General features: G+C 44.3%; 1 protein-coding gene across 4 annotated transcripts in view; it reads left to right on the forward strand.

Moving 5' to 3' along the window:
- Positions 1-27,649, forward strand: part of AGAP1 (ArfGAP with GTPase domain, ankyrin repeat and PH domain 1) — a 280,544-nt gene that overhangs the window by 223,442 nt on the left and 29,453 nt on the right. For 3 of the 4 annotated variants that reach the window (XM_018084483.3, XM_029964414.1, XM_029964415.1), the window contains 4 exons: positions 8,764-8,841; positions 17,820-17,974; positions 19,414-19,504; positions 24,958-25,180. In XM_018084483.3, the coding sequence (XP_017939972.1) occupies positions 8,764-8,841; positions 17,820-17,974; positions 19,414-19,504; positions 24,958-25,180 (547 nt within the window). The remainder of the gene's footprint in view (positions 1-8,763; positions 8,842-17,819; positions 17,975-19,413; positions 19,505-24,957; positions 25,181-27,649) is intronic. The other variant, XM_029964416.1, reaches the window with a different exon arrangement.

The following is a 27,649-nucleotide window of genomic DNA, read 5'->3' on the forward strand; positions in this document are numbered from 1 at the left end:
GAACCTCAGGTAAAAAGGGTCGGTCTTCAGGGCTTTTTTTCCAACCTGAATGATTCCAGGGTGATCATCCTGTTTTAGCACAAGCTTTCAGGTTTATAGAGAAATAATCATTAAAGGTGGCTCAGTAGTTTGTAGGAAAAGACCTTGATGCAATAAATCTCTCCATTGGTTTCTCCAGCAAGGAATCCCTATGTTAACGTGGGACTGAGTAACATGCTGAATTATGAAGCACCTAATTCTGGAAGATTGGTTCCTGTTTGTTTTTACACGTGATGAAAATTAAGGAAGAATTCATGTTCTATATCTGAAGCTGCAGTGGGAAGCGGTGCTGTGTCTGCTCACATATGGATGTGATTCCCCCCGAACAAACAAAAGGGGGTTGTGTGTGCATGTTCCTCATCTGTGCCCATGCTGGAGGGCAAACTGCTAATGAGCCTGGATCAGGGCTGGGTGTCTGCAAAGGATGATATGATGGGATCATGGAATGGTTTGTGTGGAGAGGGACCTTAAAGGGACCATCTCATTCCACCCCCTGCCATGGGCAGGGACACCTTCCACTAGCCCAGGTTGCTCCAAGCCCTGTCCAGCCTGGCTTGGACACTTCCAGGGATGGGGAGTCACAACCTCTCTGGGCAGCAGCTGAGCCCATTTGATGCATGAGATGCCTTATGGATAGTCTTTCCCAGAATGGTGTAGCACAAGGTGTTCTTTTGCCTGACCTCAGGTGACTTGTGTTGTTGAGCAAGGTTTGGATCCTCTACCAAGGTTACCTTGTCTGTGCTTTATGGTCTGGTGTGTCTGGTGGTCCTGAGGAGCTGACAGGGACAGCACCTGCTTTTTCAGGAGGGGAAACAGCTTGTGACATCTTTTTGTTTAAGTTTTTGTTTGCCTAGTGTGAGCTTACCTTTTACAGTAGGGTGGATGTTATGGATTTAATAGGTGAGAAAATAGTGAGAAAGATGGGAGAGGGTAGGAATGGAAATTCCCATTTCTATTCCATGTTCCAATTCCTTTTAACTAAGTAAAAGCTGGAATGCCAAAGTGGCAATGATGCCTAATGTACCTTTCTGCTACCTTAAAAGAATACAGATGACTTACAAGCCTCCTTTGTTATCAGAGGGTAGTGCAGTCTCCTTTATTTATTTTAAAATAATTATAATAAATGCTGAACAAAATAAATGCAAGATAAACAGTATACCCAGGTCTTTAAAAAAATCAAACACTTCATCATCTGTATCTACCAAAAATCTCAAGTAAATGAGAACTGTAAGAATTTCATAAATATTGGTCCTGCCCATGTCCTGGCTCAGCTTTCCCTTGTGTCTTTTAAGATACCTTGGCAAGAAGGTGCTGTGGAGCTCGTTGATGTGCAGAGAGCACCTTCTCATCCCACTTCATATGTAAATATTTTTTATCTTCAAAAAAGTTACAGATTTTCTACCACCTAAAAAACCCCCAAACATGCTCTTTTTGGCATTAATTCTGCCCAGTTATACTAGTTATGGTAGTATATTTTATTTCTAGTTTGCAGTGTTTCCACTCTGACACCTGATATACATTGGAACAGAAATTTCGTGGCCAAAAACTGTGGGAAATTTCAAGATGCCTGCGCTGAGTTTATCTTTTAAAAGTGAGCAGTGAGGAGCAGCAGAAACTCTTTCTGTTGTTCTGTAGCTGGTTTCTTGACAGTAATTGCTGGCACCAGCAGCCAAACGTGGCAGCTTTGTGTTCCAAGGGAGAAGGGTGCAGGCAGTGCATCCTTGCTGAAGGAATCCCAATGCCCCTCGTTCGTCAGCCTGTGCCGGGCGAGCGTCAGCTCCTTGTCCACGGGTGGAACTGATGGTCTGAGACACGGATCAATCCATCGTGCCATGAAGGCAGTGCTTCCTGGGGTGAGCAGGGAAGTGTCTCTGTTCCCACAGGCAGTACTGTATCTGGACTGATGGCAAATAACCCCACACAACCCCTCGGTGTCCCACTCCTACTCCACTAATCTTCCTTTCCTCGGTGTCCCTGGATTCCTCACCCACACTCTTGTTTCCTCTTCAGGGATGCTTTTTCCTGCTGTCCATCCAAATACACTGAGCTGGATTTAGTGATGGTGCATTTTGCATTTTGTATAATTATTCATTACAAGAGATTGGACAAGACAACCTTTAAAAGATCCCTTCCCACCCAAGCCATTCCACGACAGTGGGAGCTTTGCCAATAAGGATCTCAAAACCCGAGTGCTTTTGGTGTCACATCAACCAGGGTTTGTTGTCACAGGTGCCATTCTGGCCAGGTGTAGTGGTCTGAAGAAGCCTCTGTCAATCTTCCCTTGCATCCTGGGGTCGTATTTAGCTGCAAGGTGCAGAGCTGGGAAGTGCTTCCTCACCGGCTCTGGTTTCCAGTGGCATCCCAGGTGGTGGTGTCACCTGAGCTCTGATGATACCAATTACAGGCATGACACTGATCTTGAAATCTGGATAATTGGGTAGAAATTCAAATACCTTTGAAATTCCAGAAGGGCCGATATCTTGGATCAAATGGAAGGGGATGCCCAGTGAAGTGATGAAGTCACCACTCCTGGAAGTGTTCAAAAGAGAAGTGGACGTGCCATTTTGCAATATGGTTTAGTGGTATTTGGTTGAAGGTTGGAGCTGATGATCTTGGTGGTCTTTTCCAACCGTGACGATTCTGTGATTCTGTGAAATCTAATAGTGTAGCCCAAAGAAAAGGGAATTTAGTACCACAAAAGAAGTATAATAGGAGTAGTTCATATTTAACATTTGAGGCTTAGATATAATAAACTGCTTTGTTGTAAACCAAGAATAAGCCAAGGTGTACTGGACACTTGCTTAGCTCGTGGATAGCTCTGGTAATTAATGCTTGATGATTATAGGTTATTCTTGTCATATTTCCAGGTGTAAAAGATATGATATAAGCAATGGAATGGAGTTTCAGGGCCTGCTTGTGCTGTAGCTGGCTTCACTCCTCTGAAGTAGATTATTATGGATCTATTTGAATATAAATATTAAAGTGCAATTAAGCCAAATACGTGATTTTCAATCAGCACATTTGGGGTGGTTTTTACATGTGAATTACTGGAGTGGGGCAGCTGGGCTGTACAGAAAACTGTCATGCAGCATTAGAAGTGAAAAAATCAGCGATGATCTTGACAAACCACGTTTTGTCAGGGCAATGTTTTTGTTTCCTCTGCAGGAAAAGCTCTTTACTGTTGAGGTTTTTTTTTATTTTTAGTCCAGATGCGTCCGAAAAGAAAAAGCAGTGGCAGAGTGACAAAGTGATTCTCCTAATTCCCTAATAGCTCAGCTGGCCTCGTGGAGTCAACCCAAATTGGAGGAGCTAACCCTGGGAACGGGTTGTTTTACAGGGCTGGAGCTGGAGCTGGTGGTCCAGTGATCACAGCCAGGCCCTCACAGCCCCTTCCGTGGCAGGGGGAGGCTCATTAAATAATTACACCTTTGATTAGCTGCTTCAACTGCTCGTTGCCTTTGAAATATGATAGTATAATCTAAAGCTTTTATTAAAAGACAATTTTTCTAGGTGGTTGAGAAGGGATTTTTTTTGTGTGTGGAGAAAAGGGGCCATAATTTTCTGCTTCACGATAATGAAAACTGAGAGAAATGTTTCCAATTACCATTTAGCTTTGTCGATTCGAATCTTGCGTGTTTATAGTGTATTGGAAAGGCAGTGAAGTCGTTTAGTGGGTCCTTTACCTACTGCAGAAGTTTTGATGGAGAAATATTGCAAGGAGGGGAAAAAAAAAATTGAAAACATTTTTTAGGAATGTTTAATTAGAGTAACTTTTTTCCCCTGTCACGAGCAGAAGTATGAATGTGTTTTCATTTTTTTTTCCCTTCATTTGAAATGTTCAAAGCTGAATAGAAGCCAAACGTAATTAACTATTAATAGGATTTGAAGTATTACTTATAGAGTGTTTTCTGGGATTAAAATAGAGTACTGGGAAGGATTTCAGCTCTGGAGGAAAGGGTGGGGGTTTTTTTTTGTACCAGACAGAGAATTTTACTTGTGTTTGGAGAAATATCTGTGACTCAGCACATTTAGTAATTTACTTTACTAATTTACTTTACATCAGCTTGTTTTTTGAGTATTCTGGAGTCCAAAAAGAGCATATTTAGGACTGTTACCATATGAAATACTTTTTGTCTCTTGGATCCATTTTTTTAGCCCCCTGGGATGTATGTCTTGGTAACATCCATGCACCAAACAGGTGTGTTTGGAAACTTTAGAGTCATGTTCAGGTTTCCTTTGGAAATCTGGGTTAATAGATAAGATGTACGTATTTGATAGAAATTATAAAAAATTGATGGACACATTTATCATCCCTGCCTGTGTCAGGGGACTGGAATGAGAAGGGCTCTATGGCCCCTTCCAACCCAAACCATCTGAGAATCCTGTGATTTTGTGATTTTATGATTCTGTGATTTTTAAGTTCTGTGCACTTTGTGGTTTGATTTTTTTTTTTTTAATTGCAAAATTTAGGTGTTGGACAGGTCTAGAAACAGAATGTTTCCAGTTTATTTTACTTTCTAAATGTCGTATATTAGATATGCCTGGGGTTTGGGCTGCCTTTTTTTTAACCCTTTCGGAGGAATTTCTGTCATTGCTTTCACATAGGGTAGAACAATGTCAAGCCCTTTCACAGTCTCAGAGACAAGTTTCCATGGGCTGAGAATCTCCTGAGTTGCATCTTAATGGAATCATTTTCATCCTCTTACCAAAGAACGTGGTGGTGTTGGGCAAATTCCTGTTCTGCTCATCAGCAAGGGTGAGACTGTAGGTATTAAGACTTTCCTAAGAGTAAAAGCATATTTCTGCTTATCAAAATGTATAGAGAACTGAATTAGTGCAGGTTTAAAGGGGTTAATATGTGGTTTTGTTGAGTACAGTACCTTGAGCATCCTCAGAGAACTTCCCTGGTACCAAACAGATGGATTCTCAGATCACACGTGGGTACATTCCTTCTACAAACATCTGCTGCTTTAAGAAAGAATGGTACGTGATCATGGTGGTAGTAAACATATTTACTACAAAACCTAGTCAAAACAGGACAAGTAGATTCATTAACAGAGAATAAATAGCAGGCCTGTTAAAGAAAGCAACCACAGAGATTCTGTCTGCGGGGGGATGGTCACAGCTGGGAAGTTACTGTCTGCACAAGTACAGAGAGAGGGGGGAATTGGGAGTGATCAAGTTTAACTGATTCCCAGTTACTCCATATCTTGGCAAAAGGTTCTGCTGAAGCCTGGTTTTCTTCTGTGATACCAACACGCCTATTTTCACTCTAAGATGTGAGAGGCTGTTTTACATCCAGAGTGTGTGTGTGTTAAGTGGGTATAGTTCAGCTCACAGTGGAGTCCTCAAAAACATCAGCAAGGGAGGCCTCTCTGTCTCCAGATCCAGCTGGATTTCCTCCCAGAGCTGCATTGTCATGCACTCCATTGTCATGGAGAGACCCAACATGTGTCATCTCCCACTGGATTTAAGTATCTTCTGCTTGGATTCAGTGTTTAGGGCTCTCTTTTAGTTGTTTTTGGATGTTCAAAGACCTGCAGAGCCATCAAGTAACCTGTACAGCTCCCACTTCAAAGCATGTGCATCACAGTCCCTGCCTCACAAATGGAAAAATTGCAGCTCAGGACACAGAAAGCTGAAATAAAGGAGTGGAATTGCCTCTGGAAAAGCACAGTGAGCCCAGTCAGTGCCTACCAAGTCATGGCAAAGGCTTCCATGATCTCCAGGCTCTGTGTGCTCTGCAGCCTTTCCCCATTTGCAGCAACCAGTCTGTAGCAGTTCTTCACCTCACAAGTGTCCTGGTGTGTTTGATTTAAGCAGTTTAAGGTTCTTTGTAGGAAAACCACAGCAGAAAACACTTCTAACCCTTCCAAATTTGTATGAGTCCGTTTCAGGTTGGACATCAGGAAAAATTCCTCCCTGAAAGGGTGGTCAGGCATTGGAAAGGGGCACCCAGGGCAGTGGAGGGGTCACCATCCCTGGCAGTGCTCAAAAACTGAGTGGCTGTGGCACTTGATGGTATGGGTATATGTAGTTAAATTCATTCCAGGTATTTGATGTTTGAGAGAGGTGTGTTTCTGGGTTTTTTTCTGGAATCTCTAGTTAGAGACACTTCTTAGTGGCTTTTTTGGAAGAAAACACACTTCCAGGAGATACTTCAAATCAATCTGCCTTAAGGATCTTTCTAATTAGTGAGTTTTGATGTTACATAATGGAGTGTTTCTTACAGCTTTTTCTTGGTAACCAGTTGGGGTTGATTTGATTGTTTAAGTGTGTATATGATATAAATAATAGATGTAGATATAATATAGATATAATATGGATATAGATATATAGAGTTGGCAACCAGAGCTTTTGTTGAATTAACTTTGGACCCAGCAAGTGAACCCAGACTGGAGAGGCTGAATATCCTGTGATATAAGTGAAAGCCAAACCAGGCAAATAGTGACCTGTGGTGCCTGTTCCAGCCTTGTTGGTCGGTAACAACACTGTCATTCCAAAACCAGGTAGGGTAGGAGGCTCCACTGGGTCCTGGCACATCAGTCACCCCGCAGAGGCTGCACTTGGCAGTGCCCAAACCCTGCTGCTGATAATCCTATTGAATCCTCAAAGCCAGGAGAGCACTTGGAGCAAACAGGCTGGAGCCTAATCAGTGGGAAAGGACACACTGGGATGTATCAGGACCTCAGCATCACTGTGGGAAAAGTCCATTTGTTTAAAGAGAAGGGAAAGACCTGACACCTACCACATTAAAATGGATTATTTCATCAATAGGTTAATAGAAAACCAGGCTGAGAGTTCACTCCTGCTCACACAGCCAGACTCAAACATGCCATTAAAGTGTGAAAAATGGAAAAGGGACTGGGAAAGGGTCTCTGTGCACTGCAGACCATCTTCCCTTCAGAGGGGTGCCAAACCTCGATTTTTCCTATTTATATGTAAATGTTTTAGAGGGAAAACAAGTTCTCTTGGGCAATTGTGCCTCTGTAGGTGCTGAGACTTGTTAAAATGAAAGGTTTTTTTCAGCTTGAAGGATGCACCCAGTGAAAACACTTTCAGATTTGATGATGTCACTGCGAATCCAGTCCTCCTTTTCTGTATATGACATAAAAGCCTGCAGATGGCTTTATTAAAACCTCATATAGCTTAACAGCCTTAGTTCTTCAGCTGAAAACCAGGCTTTTTGTTAAAGATTGGAATGACTTCTTGTCACTGTTCCTTTTCCCTGGAAGCAACCGTTTGGTCTGACTTTTGTGGGGCATTCAAAAAGTTCCCTCATAAATACAGAAAGAAAATTTTTAAATTATTGTATCCCAGTACTCGGTATGTTGTGTGATGTCCCTGTCATCCCAAAGGGTGAGGAGCATCTGTGGTGGGAGAGGGGAGGGTCTAAGGTCCCTGAGGAGACCTCTGAGATCGTTGAGTCCAACCATTAACACAACACCACCGTGTTCACCACTAAACCAGGTCCCCAGGGGCCACAGTCACACTTCCAGGGATGCTAATCCCACCACTTCCCTGGTTTTTCAGTTGCTGGCAGTGCTAGCAGTGTCCTGTTGTACTTGGATGTTTCATGCAGTTGCTGTCTGATGAATCTCAGCCTAAACATATTTTTGATTGAACATCCTTCTCATGCTGGGATTTCACTCTTGAGGCAAAATGCGTCGATTTTAAAGAAGGTGAAAATGTGCTCTTCCCTAATGAGCACAGGAGTGGAGTGTTTTTGAGCAATATTTTCTGCTAATTGTGAAACAGCAGCCAGGAACTCAGAGAATATCAAAGTTTGAGTCAATTCTAATAAAATGGGGATGTTACTGTTCTGTGTAAAGGATCAATTTTATTTTTTTTTCCCTTTCCAAATAAAGACCTTGATTTTGCAGTGATTTGCCAGGGGAGAAGGAAGGGAGGACCACAAACATTGATTGCATCAATGTCTGCTTGACACTCTTCAGAATAATTAGGTGATGCCCAGAGAAGCTGTGGCTGCCCCAGCCCTGGATGGGGCCAAGTTGGACAGGGCTTGGAGCAGCCTGGGCTAGTGGAAGGTGTCCCTGCCCATGGCAGGGGGTGGGACTGGGTGGGCTTTAAGGTCCATCCAGCCCAGGCCATTCTGTGGTTCTGTGATGATTTTAATGCCTCTGAGCTCAGCACTACAAATAGCATTTGTTGTTAAGAGGATTCAAGGTCATTACATCATCACTTCAATTTTTAAAGGCGATGATGTAAAAAGGAAGTTTAAGGGTGAACTCCAGGCACCAAGTGATCCCTACAGGCTTTTGGAGGAAAAGGAGCTCTTGTCAGGCTGTTCTGTCATGAATTAAATCGCATTTTACAGTAGCTGTTTTGTCTAGTCTTGTATCCTTTGCACAAATACTTCCTGCCTTTTTTTACTTCTCCTGGTCTGTTTTTGTCTTATTCCAGTAGCAGATCCATTTAATCTTGTCATGTCACATTGTAGAGACTGAAAGAAAAATCCTTCTCAAGAGTTTTTCTGTCTGGGCCGTGGATTGGAGAGGCTGAGTGGTCCTGTGTGCATTTTCTGTGTGGAGCTCTTCACTTGTTAACAGGCTCGTGCTTGTATTTTACTTCACATGCTTTTTGATGTTTCTTTTCTCCCCTTTTTCATTGATTTTCTTTCTTTTTTTTTTTTTTTTGGTCCCCTTCTTTTTCTTTATTTTTATTCTCTTTTTTTTCTCTTCCCCTCCTGCTCTCTGGACGCAGCCAAACGCAAAGCTTGGAAACTAAACCGTGTTGGTAGCCTGCGAAATATTTACAGCAGCAGCAGCACCAACACCGAAGGTAACAAACCCACCCGCCCCAGATGGAAACCTCCTCTCTTCCCCCTTTTTTTTAACCCTCTTCTCCAAAACTTCGTGCTCCTTGCCTCTGTCCCTTCCCCAGTGTGGGCATGGAAGTGAGCTTTGCCCCGAGCATGCCTGTCCCACCCGTGTTTGCAGAGTCATTCCACCTGGGCTTTCCGTCTCTCTGGTTGTGCCTTTTACTTTGCCATTTGTGTTCCTTTCAGCTTACTTAAATCTTGACCTTTCCCTCTAGTCGTGGAGTGGTGATGTTTAAATTACTTCAGGAACCCATTTTCTCCTTTTATTTTTTTTTTTCAGGAGATACATATATATTTTCCCTTTCTCCGTGTGGGCACTCAATGTAATATTTCCCAAGTTATTACAGTTTTTAAAAGTGTTAGTATCAGGTGTAATGATCTGTAGCCAAATACAATAGTGTGCCGTGACATTTAAGTAACAATCTTAATTTGTTTTGTGCAAGCCTTCTCCATAATGCTCTTTGCAGCTCTAATCCAGAGGCGAGACAGTGCCGGGTCATTTGCATGTGCTGCTCTTGCTTGTAAATTCTGGATATTGTTGTATTTCTAAAGGTCACCTGGTGCCAAAGTTCACAAATTGACTTACATTGCTTTTTTTCCCACCCAAGACAGCCGTCATGCCTTTTGTATAATAGCACATGGAATTTTATATATTTATTTCCCCCTCCCCACACCTCCACCTTCGTTTGAACAACACAATTATAAACTGCCTTTTTATATATATATTTTTTTTTTTTATTATTACAAATGTCAAAGGTCAGAATTACTTGGAAACCAGGCAAGGAGAGGGGGTGAAAAAAACACTCCAGCACCACCATCTCCAGCAGCATGGAAGAGGGATGGAGTAAGAAACAGGGAATGCAAAATAGGTCACAACTCAGTAATCTCGCTGGAAGGGAGGGGGATTTTTTTTCTCTTCACTTAAGTGCAAACCAAATGGGTCAAGTAATGGCGAGCGCCTGCCCTAACACTAATTGACTTATTTTGGAATGATTATAACTGTAATATTTTTCTTAATGTCACTGTTTTCTGGGCTGTTGATTTTAGTGATTGCCAAGCGGTGGCATTAAATCTCTTGTAAATTTTAAATTGCGAGCTATTTCTGTAAACAAGTCCCTCTGTTCACATCCTGGTCATTAACCTTTGGTGATTTATATCACCCTCCTTTTTTTGCACAATTACAGCTAGTTGCTCTCCCTGCCAAACAAAGTGTGTGCAGGAAACAAAACTGGGATTTTATTCCAGCTTGTTAAGGCAGCTTTTTTAAAGTGTAATTTTATTTTGTTTCTCAGTCTAAACATAACATCATTACCTTTCAGAGCTGTCTTTTTTGTTCTTTTCTTTTCAAAACATAATGAGAGAAAATGATTGTCAGATAGTCATAAGATTTGATTGGGTTTTTTCCCCCCACTTTCCTCTTTAGTAATTTTTAATTTTCTCTATAGTTGCTGATCTTTATCTCCCAGCCAAATTTTTCTTCTAATCAGCATATTTGTTGTTCCAGGTTTACTGCTTGAGAAGCTTGTGATTTTATATCTACCTGTTACTAAATCGCAGCAGGGAAACAAATATATAGAATTCCCTTGTGTTTCACGGACAAAGGTTTTTTTAGGGCATGTCTATTTTCAGGGATGTTTTATCTTACTCATCAAACTAAGGATCAAAGACACCGTGGTATGGGAATGTAGTCCTGCTGGCCATGGCCCAAAGAGTTTTGAGACACAGAATGAAATTCTAAAATTAGGCAAATGAATCTTTATTTGGATGTTTTCTCCCGCCTAAAAACTGCAGGTTCAGAGTTCTCCATAGCTTTGAGCTGGTCCCTTCAGCCCCTCTGTGAGAGCTGCAGTGGTGAGACGGGCACATGTCGAGTTAATGAGCATTGTGGGCATTAAAGCCACGTGCTTCCATAATTGTGCCTTCAGAAAAGAGAACGAGGATGGGAAATGACAGTCCAGGATAACAAATCTGCTCTGGTGCTCAGCTCGTGTTTGCTCAGTTGCACCTATTTACACACCAAAAATATTTCCATCCCTTCAGTCTGGGTTCTAAAGTCTTGGAGCAGAAAGCAGCCTCTCCAGTGATTTTTGTCGCTATTTTTAGGTATTCTCTGTGCTTCTGGGTAGCCAGTCTCAGGTTAGGGTGGAGAACTGTGCAGCTCAGGTGCTGCAGCTGTGCCGAGGGGGTGTGAGGGTGCCCAGCCTGGTGGCATCCTGGAGCATCCTCCGTCCGTGGGGCTCCTCCCTCTTGGCTGTTGGACGGCAAAAGCAGTGCTGTGGGTGGGCAAGGGGGGAATTTTCACAGGGTGTAAGAGCCCTGAAGGACTCTACCTTCTGAGGGCACTACAGAATCCTTTAGGTTGGAAAAGCCCTCCAGGATTATCAAGTCCCCCCTGTGCCCAATCCCCACCTCGTCCCCCAGCCCAGAGCACTGAGTGACATGTCCAGGCCTTCCTGGGACACCTCCAGGGTGGGGACTCCAAACCTCCCTGGGCAGCCCCTGCCAAGGCCTGACCATCCTTTCCAGAAGAAATTCTTCCTGATGCCCTGAACCTCCCATGGCACAGCTTGAGGCTTGTCCTCTTGTCCTGTCACTTGTTCCTTGGGAAAAAACACCAGCCCTACCTGGCTCCACCCTCCTGTCAGGTGGAAAGGAGGTAAAAATTCCACAACTCTGTCCTCCATCAGTTTTTTTCATTGCAAGAAATCTTACTCTCGTGAATTTTAGGATTTTCCTAAACTCTTAGTTTTCAGATCTGGGTTTTTTCTATAGGGAGCCACTGACAAGTGAAAAAGTCCCACCCACTCCCTATTGCAGGCAGCCAGGCTTTAAGCAATCCTTTGATTCTCCAGGGGGGGAAAATATCTAGTAGCAGTGAGTTATGCTTGAAACAAACCCCACTCTGGTGTTAAGACCTGCTGGAATCACTGGCACCTGCTATCATTGGAGTGCTGTTAAAATAGAGAATTATTTCTCTGTATCAGCAGACTGAGGCCGGGTTGGACAGGTCTTGGCACAGCCCGGGGTAGGGGAAGGTGTCCCTGCCCATGGCAGGGCGTGGAATGAGGAGAGCTTTAAGGTCCCTTCCCACCCAAACTAGTCTGGGATTCTGTGATTTTATGATTTTGCAGCAGAGTGGAAAGGATCATCTTTATGGAATTTAATGCCTGGCCTCTGCATGCTGTGATTTAACCTGCATAAAGATATTAAATCTTCATTTTTCCACTCTTCTCAGTTACATATGTGATTTTAAACAGTGCTGGGTCAGATTTGCCGGGCACTGATGGGCAACCTTTAGTTTGGATATTCATGAACCCCCAACCTCCCTTTGGTTTCAGAGTTAGTGATGCCTTTGCTGCCATGGTGCTGTGCCTGTGCAGGAAGTTACATCCTGCATAAACTGAATTTTTAAAGTTTTTTAGAAGTCTTGGCACCCAAATAAAACAACAAATCCGTATGGTGGGGGGGGTTCAGTGCCTTTCATCAGCAGTTTGTCACTCATGGGCAGCAATATAAAACAGTATAAAATTCTTCCAGTGGAATACAACCTTTATCAAGAGCTGTGGGCAAGCAAAAGCAGAGCTCTATTGTCCTGATAGGGTTGATTTTCAGAACTAATTAGATTTAGACACTGGGTTTGGAAAGGGGAGAGAAGTATTAGCATAGCCATGCCCAGTGGGACATGGCACAAATATTTCCTTAATTGAGGCTGCTAATAAACATACATCTGCCAAGTTAGGGGGGTAATTTACACCGAGTGGCAAAAGGTGAGGAGAGTTAACGTTATACAGGATGTAAATAACACAAACTGTGTGTCGTAAACATCTCACAGTGCGTGGCAGGGCACCTCAGCAGCTCCTGCTTGCCACCCTTTTGAAAGGGTGGAGGGTTATGAGGATGGTGCTTGAGCAGAAGAGATTTTTGCAAGAGGAAGGAGGGCGTGATGAAAAGGGAGCTGAACTGGGTTTGGGTGTTACTGGAGGCAGGCATGAGTAGCATTCCAGCTGGAACCACAGCCCTTGAAGGGGCCTTCAGGGGTGTTTGAAATGCACCACTGAGAATCTTCTGGGAAGTGTTTGCTGAGGGGGTGGCATCGCCCACCGGACGTGCGTGGTGAGTTACTGTTGATCAGCACCAGCACCCCCTGATGACAACTACCTTGGGCAAAGTCTGGTTGCCTTGGAAGCCAGAACATTTATTTATTTATTTATTTATTTCTATTTCTGATTCTGGCAAAATATTGCTGGGTTCCTATGAGAAACACCTTAAGCCTGGCGAGTCCTTGATTTATACCCATGAAAGTGGTTGGAGTTGATGATCTTGGAGGTCTTTTCCAACCTGAACGGTGCTATCATTTTATGATCCTGTGAAAGACAGGAATATTTTTTTGTTTAAAAGCTGACTTTTGGGATGGGTGTAATGGGTGTACTTTCTCACTGTACAGTGGCTGGCAGAGAAGAGCCCTTGCCTTCTGTTGACTTTCAGTGCTGAAAGGTTGGATCAGGTGATCCTTGACGTCCCTTCTGACCTGATACTCGATGATTTTGTGACTTTGAACTGTGCTTGTTCAAACACTGGTGCAAGGTGTCTGTGGCTATTTATACAGTTCTTAATATTGAGAATAAAATAGGTTGGAAGTGGGAATTGATATCAAAGTGATTCCTGCATGTTCTTTAGAACAGCTCTTGCCAGGTACCAAGAGGCGTCACCACTTCTGGACCCTCGTTTTCCCTACATTTTCATCAACTTAATTGAGTTCTCTGGAAGAAGTTATAGACTAATTGTATCCTGTGGTAATTTTCAGTGTAGTTTTCTAAATCTGATCTCTGTCACACACCACAGACACAGGCAGTGGGGCTGTGCCTAAGTGTTTATTTTCTCTTGCACAATCCTTTGCTTCTCAGAAATTGTCTCTGGTTTTCCAGAAGTGGGTGGGCTGTGGCAATGTCTGGCTTTTGGCAGAGCAAAACAAAATGTGAATTCAGGTTAAATGCAGTAACTTGACTATGGAAGGATGATGGTGAAAAGAGTACCATGGAATCCCAGACTGGTTTGGGTTGGAAGGGACCTCAAAGCTCATCCAGTCTCATCCCCTGCCATGGGCAGGGACACCTTCCACTATCCCAGGGTGCTCCAAGCCCCATCCAACCTGGCCTTGGACACTTCCAGGGATCCAGGGGCAGCCACAGCTTCTCTGGGCAACCTGTGCCAGGGCCTCCCCACCCTTATGTGCAGCATCACCAGTGGTATTGTGTAACTTTTTGGAAGTGCTGTGGTGGCTCTTGTGGTCTGGGGGTTTTCCTAAAATTCATGGAATGCACTCCCACTTCCACTAACAGAAAAACAATCCCTTATGCTTTAGGTTCCGTGTCATCACAGTCTCAGGGTTTTGGCTCATTTCCCATCCCAGCCACCCCTCCCACTCTAAAAAAAAGGCAAAACAAACAACAACAACAACATTTTAGATATCTCCTGTTGATAATAACTTCCAAATGGAAGTCAGTGGCAGCTGGTTCTTCGCACTTTAACCCTTCCTCTGCTGCCCTTCCAGGAAATAATTGATGACTGATTGGCCCATTAACCTTTTTTTTAAAAAAAAAAAAGTTTGACAGCCTGAACTTGTGTAATGAGGAGGGATTCCTGGTGAAATCAGGCTGATGGCTGAGTTGCTTGCCCCTGAGGATGCAGAATTAGCCCCGTGGGACCTCGTCTGCATAGAAACTGGACACAATTAGTGTAATATCCGGTGTTATTAATGTAGTTTGGAGTAATTGGGCAGGTTGATTTCGACAGGTTGATGGTGCTAAAATACTATTATAGTGGACCTTTCCATGACTAACTGTTAAACATGGAAAACTGTTTAATAAAATTTTGTGATTGGGCTCACAGGGATTTAAATAGCACAACCTATAATTTGACTGAAGAGTAAAACTGAACAATTTCATCCTGCTGCCTGGATTCTCCTGTTCCCGTGTGCAGTGGTTAAGGATGTACAGGTTTGCTCCCTGTCTTTTGTAGGCGTTGCCTGGGGGTGACATGGAGCAGGCAGTACTGCTTTTGTTTCACAGTGGAGCTTAGGAAAAACAAATTGGTGTGTTTAAGCAGGGAAGGCGTAGGGAAGGTGTGTTCAACTGGCTCAGCTTTTTAGGGACCGTGGAGTCCAACCATTAACACAGCACCACCATATTCACCAGTGAACCACGTCCCCAAGTGCCACACTCACGTGCCTTTCAAACACCTCCAAGGATGGGGACTCCACCACCTCCCTGGGCAGCCCCTGCCAAGGCCTCACCACCCTTTCCAGGGAGAAATTCCTCCTCATGTCCTACCTAACCCTCCCCTGGCACAGCTGGAGGCCATTCCCTCTCCTCCTGTCCCTTGTTCCCTGGGAGCAGAGCCCGACCCCCCCCAGCTCCCCCCTCCTGTCAGGGGGTTGCAGAGCCAGAAGGTCCCCCCTGAGCCTCCTTTTCTCCAGGCTGAGCCCCCCCAGCTCCCTCAACCACTCCTGCTGCTCCAACCCCTTCCCCAGCTCCGTTCCCTTCCCTGGACACACTCCAGGACCAGTATCTCACCTGGGCAAACCAGCTTCCTTTGCTTGATCACCATTATTCAGTGGGAGATCAGAGGGTTCAGTGTTGCTGCAGCTTGGTTGTGCATAACTCCTTCAAGGTTTGGAATCCTAATGCTGGGAAGTCGCCTCAAACTTAAAAGCAGGGTGGATTGGTGCAGGAGTGGTGCAGAGACACTCCAATATACACCATGTATGCTGTTGAGTGTTAGTTATATACCCTGTATTCAAATTGTTGCTCTTTGGGAGGTCAGCCTTACCAGTGCACTGGAGAAGTCCCTCTCATTGTCCTTTTCTGGGTCTCTGCATCCCTATAGTCTTGTGCCTGCGTAAAAAGGAGGAAGCGTGGGGAATTTTTACCTTAAGGTGGCAAAATGACCATTTTGACTAGCAGGCAGCTCCTGCAGCTTGTACCAGACCTTTGGCTTACAGGGGAGTGGCGTGGTGGGTGATCAGGTGTAGAAGAGCTTAACTGTGTGATCCTGCAGGAGACAGAGCACAGGACCGAACAGAATTTCATTTATGGTGCAGGTAGTTCCTCTTACATCTTCCTCAGGAACAGGAGAGCTCTGTTTGATAAATGAGGCTTTTCCCACGATTTATTCGTAACATTTTGGGTAATGATTCTACCTGTTTGTAACACAGTGTTGCTAAAATAGAAAAGTAGTTGTAGCTGTACAGCTGGATCATTAATGTTTGGCCCAAGGGAACGACATGGAGCTGTGTCGGGGGGATTTAGGCTGGATCTCAGGGAAAGGTTCTTCCCTCAGAGGGTGGTTGGGCACTGCCCAGGTTCCCCAGGGCAGTGGGCACAGCCCCAAGGCTGCCAGAGCTCCAGGAGGGTTTCGACAATGCCCTCAGGGACAGGGTGGGATTGTTGGGGTGTCCTGGGCAGGGCCAGGAGTTGGACCTTGTGGGTCCCTTTCAGCTCAAGATATTCTGTGATTCTATGATTTCTTTTCCCACTTATTCCACACACTGTGTTCTTAGTAAAACTGCTGCTTCAGGTGCTCTCCTGCACCTGAAAATAAGCTTCAACTCCATGTTTATTCCCACCTCAAGGTGCAAAGTAACCTTCTGCTAGCATGGAGTTTATCCAAGCAAACCCCACAGGTTGGGAAGATGACCGGCAGTGGCAGCAGTGCTGCCTTTAGAGCTCGTGCTGGATTTGTCCCTTGTCTGTGCCTGCCTGGGGATGAGAGGGAACAGGGTAGTTCGTGTCTCTGAATATATAATAAGTCATTACCAGACAAAATGCTCTTTCTAAAGCTCGTTATGGCTGATGTTCACCAGAGTTTTGTGCTCTTATTATTCTTTTCTTTCATGCTTCATGCGAGCCCTTCCCAATTCCACTTGCTCTGTTTTCAGCTTCCTTGATTTTTTAATTTGCCATTGGTGTCCCATGTGTAGGTAGAGTGTGTGTCCATTTATTGCAGTTCTGCTGGTATTTTCTTGTGCTGCTCCTCTGGCCTGAATACTTGTCCTTATCCTGCAGTAGCCCTAAGGATATTCCTCTGACCCTCTCTGCTGGCTGCTCAGATCATTTTCTCATCTCCCATATCGAACGTGAATGTTGAATAGGTTGAACTGATTTTAATCCTGTATTATATCCCAGTGATTATTATTATTATCCCAGTGTTTATGCTGTGGAGGAGAAAATGTACACATCTCTTTAATATATCTGTGCATGTAAAAACTGCTTGAAAGAAGAGGGTAAATTGTTAAATTTTCTGTATTGTCAGCTCTTTATAGTCCATTCTTCTTTTATTTTGTGGCACACTTTGATTTTTACATTATGTAGCTCTTAGCACCTCAGGTTTAAAACAAATAGTGCTTGTTGGCCACTTAATGTTTGAGAAAGGTACAGATTTGACACCAAACTCACAAACACACCCAGGAACTGAGTGTTTTCCCAAACCAGGGCTTTATCTACATAACATTTGAAGGGAAAAAGCAGCAGATCCACACATTGTTTCCTGGTGCCTTGTGCAGGGATCCAGGCTCAAACCTCAGCCCTGCATTTGTGTGGTCTGGAATCCCAGAATGGTTTGGGCTGGAAGGGACCTTAAAACCCATCTCGTTCCACCCCCTGCCATGGGCAAGGACACCTTCCACTGGCCCAGGTTGCTCCAACCTGGCCTTGGACACTTCCAGGGATGGGGCAGCCACAGCTTCTCTGGACAACCTGTGCCAGGGCCTCCCCACCCTCACAGGGAACAATTCCTTCCCAATATCCCACCTAACCCTGCCCTCTTTCAGCTTAAAGCTGTTATGTTATATTGCAGAAATTCTCATCAACCAAGATTGTTTAAGCTAATTGTCAATATCCTTAACTCAGTCTCTTCTTCCTATTGTGATTTTTTTGTTCAGAACAAGAAGAAAACTTTGAGTTTATCATCGTGTCTCTCACCGGCCAGACTTGGCACTTTGAAGCCACCACGTATGAGGAAAGGGACGCCTGGGTCCAAGCCATAGAGAGTCAGATCTTGGCCAGTTTACAGTCGTGTGAGAGCAGCAAGAACAAGGTATGGTGCACAGAGTAACACTGACAATAACTGAGGGATGAAAGCCAAATCAAGAACTCTGCATTTTAAACCTGTACTCCTGGAGGAATGTGTGCGTTACACCCACAGCAGAGTTGGGGCTTCCTGGGGCAAACATGGCCTAAGAGGAGCAGGTTTCCACCTTGAAATGCTTTTGTATGATGGCAGGAGGGATTAGTTCTCCTTTCCTGGCAAAATAAATGTTTAAAATCTGAGACATCTTCAGCCAGTGCTCATGTTTGGGAGAACATCTTAAGTCAATGTGTCTGCAAACACTTCACAGTTAGAGTGCAAGGTGCTGAGTGGTGGTTGAGGGAGAGAAATGGGCAATAACTGTAAAATAAAGACTTGTAGATCCTTTAATATTACCCACCTAACAGTTGTCTTTCATGATTTTATATTGCAAGGAGGAAACTCATATTTTGAATTTAATGCCTACTTTCCTTGCCCTGAGGTACCAGAGTAGATCAAACACCAGTCATTACCATCACCACAGTATAATTTACTTCCCATTTTCTTTTAAAAAGTGTATTTATTTCCAATATGCATTACTGAGGTGGAGGAAAATCACAGTGTACATGTTTTCTTGCTTTTTGTGGATTCACACATTCTGATGTGTGTTAGGGGAGCACAGAACAGGAAGTTTGCACCTTAACACCTACACAGAAATATTGATACAAAAGAGGATAAAGAGTGACTGGTAAGTGGCTCGGAGAGGTTCTCAAAACATGTCAGAAGAGCTGGCTGGAACAGCAAAGGGCAGGTTTAGGAGGTGACCCATGGAGAAGGTATTTCCACCTGCAAGACCTGGTCCTTGTCCTGCTTGAATCACTTTGTCTCAAAGAGTCCAGCCCTTGGTGCAGGTCACAGTTGGCTTCTCAGAGAGCCCTCCAGACACTTCAGCTGGGTAGAGCTGAACTGCTGAACAACTGTGTGTTGTGACAGCCTCCTCAGGTCCAGGTAGAGGTCACGGGCAGGTCATCGTGGAGAGAATTCAAATGGGAGCCATCAGGTGAAATCTTGACCTTTTCATGATAAAAAGGTTTCAGCTGCTTTTGCAAACCACCCCTTAGTCTTCATTAGCAAGAGCATGCACATCAATAAAAGAAATTGATCTCAGGAAATACTGTTCTTATTTATCTCCAGGAGCAAACCTGCACTGTGACTGCTGTTCTTGGGAAGGGGGCTCATTTCCACGCTCAGTTTTCCTCTGTGCTGTCTCCCCACTTGTTAGAATCCAGGCTGGAGCCCCCAGAAGCCTTGGAGGTGCCAAAAGATCACTATTTCTTGCGAGGCAAACCCAAGACTTGAGGTTTCTTGCTCCCATTCCTTCGCCCTTGCTCTGCCCTGTGGGTTTGCTGCCGTTGTTCCTGCTCCCTGTGCCGGGTCCTGGTTGCTGACGCCTTCCCTTCCCTCCGCAGTCCCGCCTGACCAGCCAGAACGAGGCCATGGCCCTGCAGTCCATCAGGAACATCAGAGGCAATTCCCACTGCGTGGACTGTGAAGCACAGAGTAAGTACAGCCACTCACTTGAGCAGACTGACCTCTTTTCCTTGACCAAGACTCTCCTTGGCCCAGACTCGTGTGAACACCCACCAGAGGCTTTGTCTTTTCCTGTATTACATCCCAGATACTGTTTGCACATTCCTTCTTCATTATGGAGTTTGCTTAATCAGACTTATTTGATGTTAATTTATAGCTCATATATGCTGCATCAGATGCATCCTAATTTTTTCCCCTTGTTTCACATGCCACTTTAAATGTCAGCATTTCTGTACTTTCCTTTGAGTATAAAGAAAAAAGTTTGCTTTTTGACATCAGTTACTTCCATTTTCCTCCTTTGAGGGCACATGTGCCATGGTAATATTTTCAAAGAGGCAGAGCTTGATTGGTCTTCCTTTGGTTTGGTTTTTAGGGTTACTTGTCAGAAGAAACCAAAGTCATTGCTCATTATATCTGGATACTAGAAAACTGATTTGAGATTATTTTCTTCTTCCCCTTTGTGTTTCTTTCTCTTTTTTTTATTTTCTAAAACATATACTTAGTGTTCAGAAGAGTGTTCTTGAGAATACTTTGAGCTGTGGTTCACCTCACTAACCCTGGCTCAGGTCATTATTCTGGTGCTCTTTAGTTCCAGGGGTTTGCAACAAAGCCACAAAAAGGAAGTTCTCTTGCTCTAAAGCAATTAGTTGTGGGAGCTGAAGGATTGAGAACTTGTGCATTTTTATTTCTTTGATATTTGGAAGTGAGAACTTTTCTTGCAATTTTTGCACATGTTTAAAATGGAAAAATATTCATTTATTTGGGTATATATATATATGTATGTATTTTGTTAAGATTTGCTGTTTAGGGTTTTGCCTACTGGTCTAAGCCATTCTAAGACATCCCAGTTTAAAATGGACATTCATACCATACCAAGTGCTTTTACACAGTTTGGTCTTTATGTTCCACTCAAGGTGACCCAGCTCATGATAAACAAGGGACAGTGTTGGCTTGGCTGATATTTTAACACCCACAGCCCAAAGCCACTCTTATTTATCAGTGTTCTTTCACACAGGTCTGGTGGTCATTGAGATTTCCACCAGGGCTTTGATGTAGTGCAGGTAGAAGGCAGGTGAGGTGGTGGAGGAGAGGGATGGAGTCTGTGAGTGACCTACATGTATATTTAGCTCATTTGAAATACTCCCTGCTGCCTGTGAGCAGAGCAGGGGGGCAGTGGAGCTCATTCCTGCTCCAGACTGACTGTTCAGCTGTGGGTGGCATTTTCCTAGACCCTACTAACTAGATATATAATATTTTATATTTATATATTTTATAGCTATATATGTTTCTAATATAAATATGTTGTAAATAATATTTCTGATAATTTTATGTTGACTATATATTTATATTTTATAAATATGTACATATGGGGGTTATAATTTATATATCTAACGTGCAGTCCCTTCACTGCAGACAACTTCCCACACCCACACACATCCTCCTGATGCATCTGTGATCCATCTCAGCTCTGCCCAGAATCCAGCTATCCCCAGTCAGGCACATATCCCAGGATTTATGCAGCCAGGCTGGATGTTTAATCAGGAAAATGACTGTGTAAGGAAGCAGCACTGGTTTTTTTTTTTTCATTTTTCTCTTTGTCCCCCTTGCAACCAGACTGGGTCTCAGCCAGGTTCTTCGTGGGCCAGGCTGGCCACCCGTGCGTGGTGCCAGCAGGAGGGACGTGCCAGGAACACGTTGTAGGGAGAGGGCAGGGTGGCACAGCCCATTTTGGCAATGCTCTGTGGTGCAGCTTTTGAAGGGGGATGATTTTGGAATCCTCACTGGAACTGTTTGTGTTCTTAGAGATGATTTACACCCTCATCTTGCCCCTTGACCTTCCTGATTTTAAGGCCACGGTCGTTCCTTTGGAAAAATGTGAGATATTTCCAAAGCAATGTATTTTAAAATGTAAACACACACACAGAGGAGGTGAACCTCAGCCTGCAGCTTTTTCTGCAGGGCTTTGCTTTATTCCCTTTTCTCCCTTCCTGCCCTGCCTGGCAGGTCCTCACCCCCAAAAGCCCCAGCTCTCCCGTGGAACACTTACACAGTTTGCATCTCCACAGAGCCAGATGTTTGGGAGCAAAGGAATATGAGATGTTGCCATCTCTCAGCTCTGTTCAAGAGCCATCAATCTTCCACTTCAGAATTCTCATTCTTCCTCTTTCTAGAGCTCTTTGCCTTTTTAGCACTTTGTGCAGCACTTTGTTTCCCCGGGGAGTTTCTGCCTTGTTGGATGTTATTCCAGCAGCAGCTGTGTGCTGCCAGCACCCCAGCCCTTTGGCAGCTTCCAGCTAAAGTTAGTCAAAGTTCTTATTTCTAACATTCCCATCCTAGAGCAAGAGGTGAGGCTAAGTGCTCTTTAGGTGCTGGAGTTTTTGCCCAGGATCTGATTTCATATTTCAGAAGCAAACTGGCGGTTCCTTTTCCCAGAGCACTCTCTCTGTCTAGAGAAGCCACTGAAGGGAATTAAATTGCTTAGGCAAACCCAGCTAAATTTGCTGGATTTTGGCTCTTCCAGTCTTACAAAGATGAGACGATAAATATGAGCCACTCTTTTGAGGTGTCTGGAAAACATGGAACATCAGGTCTTTGCTGCTGCAGAGGAAAATAGGGAGGGCTTAAAAACAGAGTCTCATCGTGAGTTTTCCAGCCCAGGAGTCTCATCGCTTACTCTGGGGTATTTTGTATTTGAGAGCCAAACCCCAAGGTAATAATCTGGACAATCCTGTCCTACCCATCACAAGATACAGTTTTATGTGCAGAACAGGGGAAAACCCAAACCTCTCAAGGAATAGGAAAGTTACAGACTTTTCTCTCTCTGCTGTGACTTGAGATGCCTTCACCCCTGCTGCTTCTTTCCCTGGCTTGTCTGCTCCTCCTTTCAGGGATTCCCTCTGCTCAGCCCATCTGACACCTGCTGAACTCAGATTTAGCATGGCAAAGCCTTTCCTGGGATCCAGAGGGGTGAAGGAGAGAGTGGGAGGGGTTATTCTCCCAAAAGAGCTTTCGCCTGCAAATGATCACTGTGACTGAGGTGCAAGGCACAGTGGGGAGGAGGCTTTTAGGGAAGGAGAGAGCCAAACATTTTGGAGAATATGGATAGCTGAATGTTGTTGGCTGGATATATTCAGTGATGCTAAAACCCTCATATTTTGATTGACAAATTGTGAATAAGTAAAAGAGGGGAAAGTAGCTTTATAACAGGTCTGGCTGCACTGAGGGGGCTTTTCCTTCCTTTTACCATCAAACCTGGGTGTCCATCCTGGAGCAGAGCCTGCCCTGTGCTTGTAAGTATTGTGAGCATCCTCCAGTTCAGAATTACTCTTGGCATCAGCAGGAAAAGGATTTGGTTTTGTATCATCTTCTTAAAAGAAAAAAACCCATGTTGAATAGTTAGAGCTTGTTAACCATGTGTGGATTCTTTGGTATGAATTGGTGAGAACAGTTTCACTTCTGTAACAAATTCAATCCTTGCCTTTCCCCATTTGCCACCTTCACACTCAGCTGTGTGTTGTCAGATTGTTGAAATTTAGAACAGTGTCTGGGTGACATTTCTTGGTTATGGCTTTGGGGACTCCTTCAGTGCTGCCAGCTGGGAGGACCCTTCCAACCCAAACCATTCTGTGATGCCCTGAAGTAGGTGAATATTTAGAGAATTTATTCAGTACAAAATACACTGGATATGCTTCAAGCTGACAGGTATTTGGGAGGGAGGTCAGGTCCTTAACATCAGTTCTGTCAGAATAATTGGAATAATATAAACCACTATTTTATTCTCTTGCTTCATTCTGAGTTCATGCCTCTTAGAGCTCATTGCACTTCTGATTTTTGTGAGGATAACCCTGACCCTTGTAGGTCAGGGATTTCATTCTGAGTCACAGGTTGCAAATTTTAAATTATTATCTGCAGTGTTTAAGTTTATACCAACAAATTGCTGTTTTTTCAGATTGTTTTCCCCATTGGCAAAACAACACTGGAGGTGATCTGAAGAATTATGCAGGAAAGGACTTAGTCCTGGTTGTCACACCAAAAGCTTAGAAAGCATGGCAGGAGTTCAGTCTCACCTTATACTTTGGAGACGTGGAATGATGTATGTGTATGATATATATGTTATATTATCTGTAGTATGAGACTTGTTATGGGCAGAACAAAAGATGTGTTTTTCTGCTCAGGTGGAATAAGATGGGGGATTTTTCTTGTTGGGAATGTTTTTGGATTTCTGTGGACTGACTGAAAAATGTCAGTCAATGAATCAAAGTCCCACAGTGAAATGTGGGACTTTTCAATTAAAATTACCTGCTTTCCCTTCCTGTTTTTTGTCCAAACATGACATGGCAAAGAACTACAAAACATTTTGTTTCCATGTATTTTGGCTGCCAAAAATAACTTTTCAGTTTTGGGTTGCACAAAGTTAAAATGAGTCTTTGGATTAAATATTTCTGGAAGGAAGGTAATGCTGGAAATTCATTTTCTGTCAGCTCTAAATTTTATTTAGATGGGTGTAAGAATTGCCTGCCCTCTTAGTTAATTACCATTTTCCTGCTTGGCATTTGGGATAGTCCTTTGGGATGCACAGGCATGAAGAGAAGATCTGACAGCAGGGGAGAGAAAAAAAAAACAACAAACATTCCTCTCATATGTCTTCAGTTGCATTTGTGAAAGTGAGTGTTTGTTGGAGAGAGGGTGATTCCTACAAATCTGGATTAAAATCACACAGGGCAGTGGCAAAAGAGTTGAACCATGCTGGGAAATGGAATTTCCCATCTTGCCTCAGGTTTGTCCCAGCCCTGTTGTTTGTGGGGTTATTCTAGGTGAGTGGAATCCTTCTGGCTCAAACACTAAAACTGGGGCTGTTCCAAGTGTCCCATTTCCATCTTAGTGCTGATCTTGGAGATGGAAACACCCCCCAGAGTGTGTCAGGGGTAAGAGCCATGTACGGCTGATGATAGGTGGGTGTTGAGGCAGTTGATGTGATTGGCAAGAGAGAATTTTGTTGTTGTTGTTCCTTATTTATTTTTTTTGTTGAGTTTTTTGTTCTTTTTTTTTTTTTTCTCTTTTTCCCCTTGTAATTGGTTCTGAGCAGCTCAGGATGCCCAGGGAAGGCCTTTCTCCACTGCTTCACCACCTGCTGCCCATCACTGCACTTATATTTTGTTTCTCCTTTTCTCTCTAATTCGTAGTTTTTCTTTTGACTGGAGGTGGAGTGATACATCTTTTGAGACACCCCACTTTTTGTTTTGTTTACTCCTTGAGGGTTTCTCAGAAGGGTTGGGATCTCCACTGGCATCTCCACTGACCCTACTCCAGCCCTCCCAGCTGCGCTTTCAGACAAGACACCCCTGGAGCCAAGCTCTTTATCCACAAGCAGCGTTCTGTTGGCTGTTTCACTGTCCTGATGGCTCGTGTCCCTCCTCCTGCAGACCCTGACTGGGCCAGCCTGAACCTGGGAGCCCTCATCTGCATCGAATGCTCAGGTATCCACCGCAACCTCGGCACACACCTGTCCCGGGTGCGCTCCCTGGACCTGGACGACTGGCCCATCGAGCTCATCAAGGTGATGTCGGCCATCGGCAACGAGCTGGCCAACAGTGTGTGGGAGGAGAACAGCCAAGGCCACATGAAGCCCTCATCAGACTCCTCGAGGTGGGTTTGCTCGGCCCGTCTCGCCCTGGCGCGCGGCGGGCAGGGGGGGTGGGGGATGATGATGCTGTTTTTTAAACTCTCCCTCGCCATGTGCCTTGTACAAATCCTGAGTTATATCTTTGCTGAGTGCCCAGGAAGAGCAGGTGTCCGAGTGGGGGTGTCAGAAGTCGAGTGACCCCGTTACTTTTTCCCTCTTGTGGAGGTTTCCTCAGCAGCTCAGCAATGTTTTTGTTCATCAGTGGGAGATGGAAACCTCCCGCCTGGCTCTTCCTCAGCCTAAATTACCCTGCCCTGTGTCTCTTTGTCTCGCTCGGCCACAAAGTTCCTGGCTCTTGGACTGTCACTTTATGATTAATAATCTGCCTTCAGAAGTTCAAGCTCACTCAGGAATTTGTACCTGGCTGTCAGGTCTCTGGGTTCTCCTCACAGATGTTCAAAGTCCTGCTCACTATGGACTTGATTACTACTTTTTATGTGATGTATGTGAAACCATGAGCTGGTGGAGGGGTTGTTTCCTGTGAGAACAGCATTTTACCTACGTCCTGTAGCTCCACACAGTGAAAAATCTGTCCGTGATCTATTGTCCTACCAAAACCTAAAGGTTTTTGTGCTTAATTTATTTGCTCAGTGTCAAAGAAAGATGTTTTGGAAATGCTTTGGTGGTTTCAGTAGATTTGAGGTGGCTGGCTCTAACATACTGGCTCAGGGGAAGCAGTGGCAGGGGGTTCAGGCAGGACAAAGACCTGCTGGGCCAGCCTGCACAGCTGGGCCAGGCTCTGCAGTTGGCTTCAGAAGGCTGTGACGGGGGTCTGAGCAGGAGCTCTGGGGGGCTCCATCCCAGGATGGAGGTTCAGCTCTCGGTGTTGCCTCCTGCACACGGGAGAACTCGGCGGGAATTCTGTGTTGGCTTTGTCCACATGTATCCCAGGATCCTGCTTTTCCCAGGTGAAATGGCAGGTGAGCCTGGGCCCCCTCCCATGGTGCAGGAGTGGGTTTGTACTGTTGTGTGTGATCAAGTCAACTCTTTCTTGTTGCCTTCTTTCGTTAGCCCTGAAAAATGAATTTGTGGTGCCACCTTTGGTTCATCTTCGAGAATGAAGCCACTACATTAATCAGGCTACTTAGATGAATCACTGCATATAGAAGTGCTCAGGGAGACCTAAGGAGAGGGTTTGTTCAGACGTAAAGGGGATTCCTGCTGTAGATGTGTGTTTTATTAGACAGGTAACATAATGATTTCATCAGGTACAGTGTAATCTAGAGTTCTCATATTCTTGCATCTGACAAATACATGTTGCTCCTTACTGTTGAGAGGAGCTGGAGAGATGCCTCAGTTCTAAATACTTGCAAGGAAAAGGCTTACGCTCAATTGATATTTTATTTTAAAAAAGAAGGATTGCATTATTTTAGTAGTCATGTAATAAACATCATGAAAAATCTAAAATCCGTGTGACTGTGATAAAAAGAGCACCATCCATTTGAATTAAGTAATTCATTTGGGATTGAGTTTTACTTATAGAAAATCAACTTTATTCTCTTTGTATTTTATGCTCAGGGCTTATTTTAATTCTCCTGCTTTGTTTCTGTACATCTTCGTGGTTATATTCAGCTGCTTCTGATTGTCTCCGACACCATTGCACTTTCTTTCCTGCACTGTAACATTTTGGGACAAAAAGATTCATTTTATAAATAGGAATTTCCAGCTCTGTGTTCAAGTGCACAGTTGTGTGATGGAAGAGGTGCTAGAAAAAGTAGAATTAAGATGATGTGAAAATTTTCCCACAAAGCAATTGTAATCTTGCTTTGCTGCTTCCATCCTTCTGCTGTTTGCAGCAGGGACTGAAATGAGATTTTTCACATAAATACCACAAAGCTCTGCTTCTTCCAAGTGTGTGCCTCCTTTTGTGCTTTACTTTGGTCTCTGCCAGCATCACAGTCCTTCTGTCTGAGCTGTGGCAAGAAAGTAAGTTCAAGTTGTTCGGGTAGAAGTTGTGTGTGCTGTTTTCTCAGTGCTGTTTGGAGTTTGGCATGAGGAATCCCATTGGAAGCAGCTAAAATGGACCTGAAAGGAGGGTTAAACAACCCCTCTTTTTTTGTTGTTGGGGATTGAAGGGGAGAGAGGCAACTGAAGCTGAGGGACTGGGGGAAGAGGCAAGAAAGTAAGTGAGAAGAAATAATTTGGGGAGCTGAGATTTGGAGTTCCAGTGGAGAAGGGACAGAGGGAGACCAAGGATGTTTGGAGATCAGGGAAGACAGAAGCGTTTAGCAAAGCCCCTTCTGAAGGGGAAGAAAGCTGAGAGCTGGTGCTGGGGGGCTCCAAGAGAACTGGGGAGGGACTTTGGACAAGTCCTGGAGTGACAGGACCCAGGGAATGGCTTCCCACTGCCAGAGGGCAGGGTTAGATGGGATATTGGGAAGGAATTCTTGGCTGGGAGGGTGGGGAGGCCCTGGCACAGGTTGCCCAGAGAA

The sequence above is a fragment of the Manacus vitellinus genome, unplaced genomic scaffold (genome assembly GCF_001715985.3).
Source record: "Manacus vitellinus isolate BGI_N305 unplaced genomic scaffold, ASM171598v3 scaffold_71_pilon, whole genome shotgun sequence".
Lineage (NCBI taxonomy): Eukaryota > Metazoa > Chordata > Aves > Passeriformes > Pipridae > Manacus > Manacus vitellinus.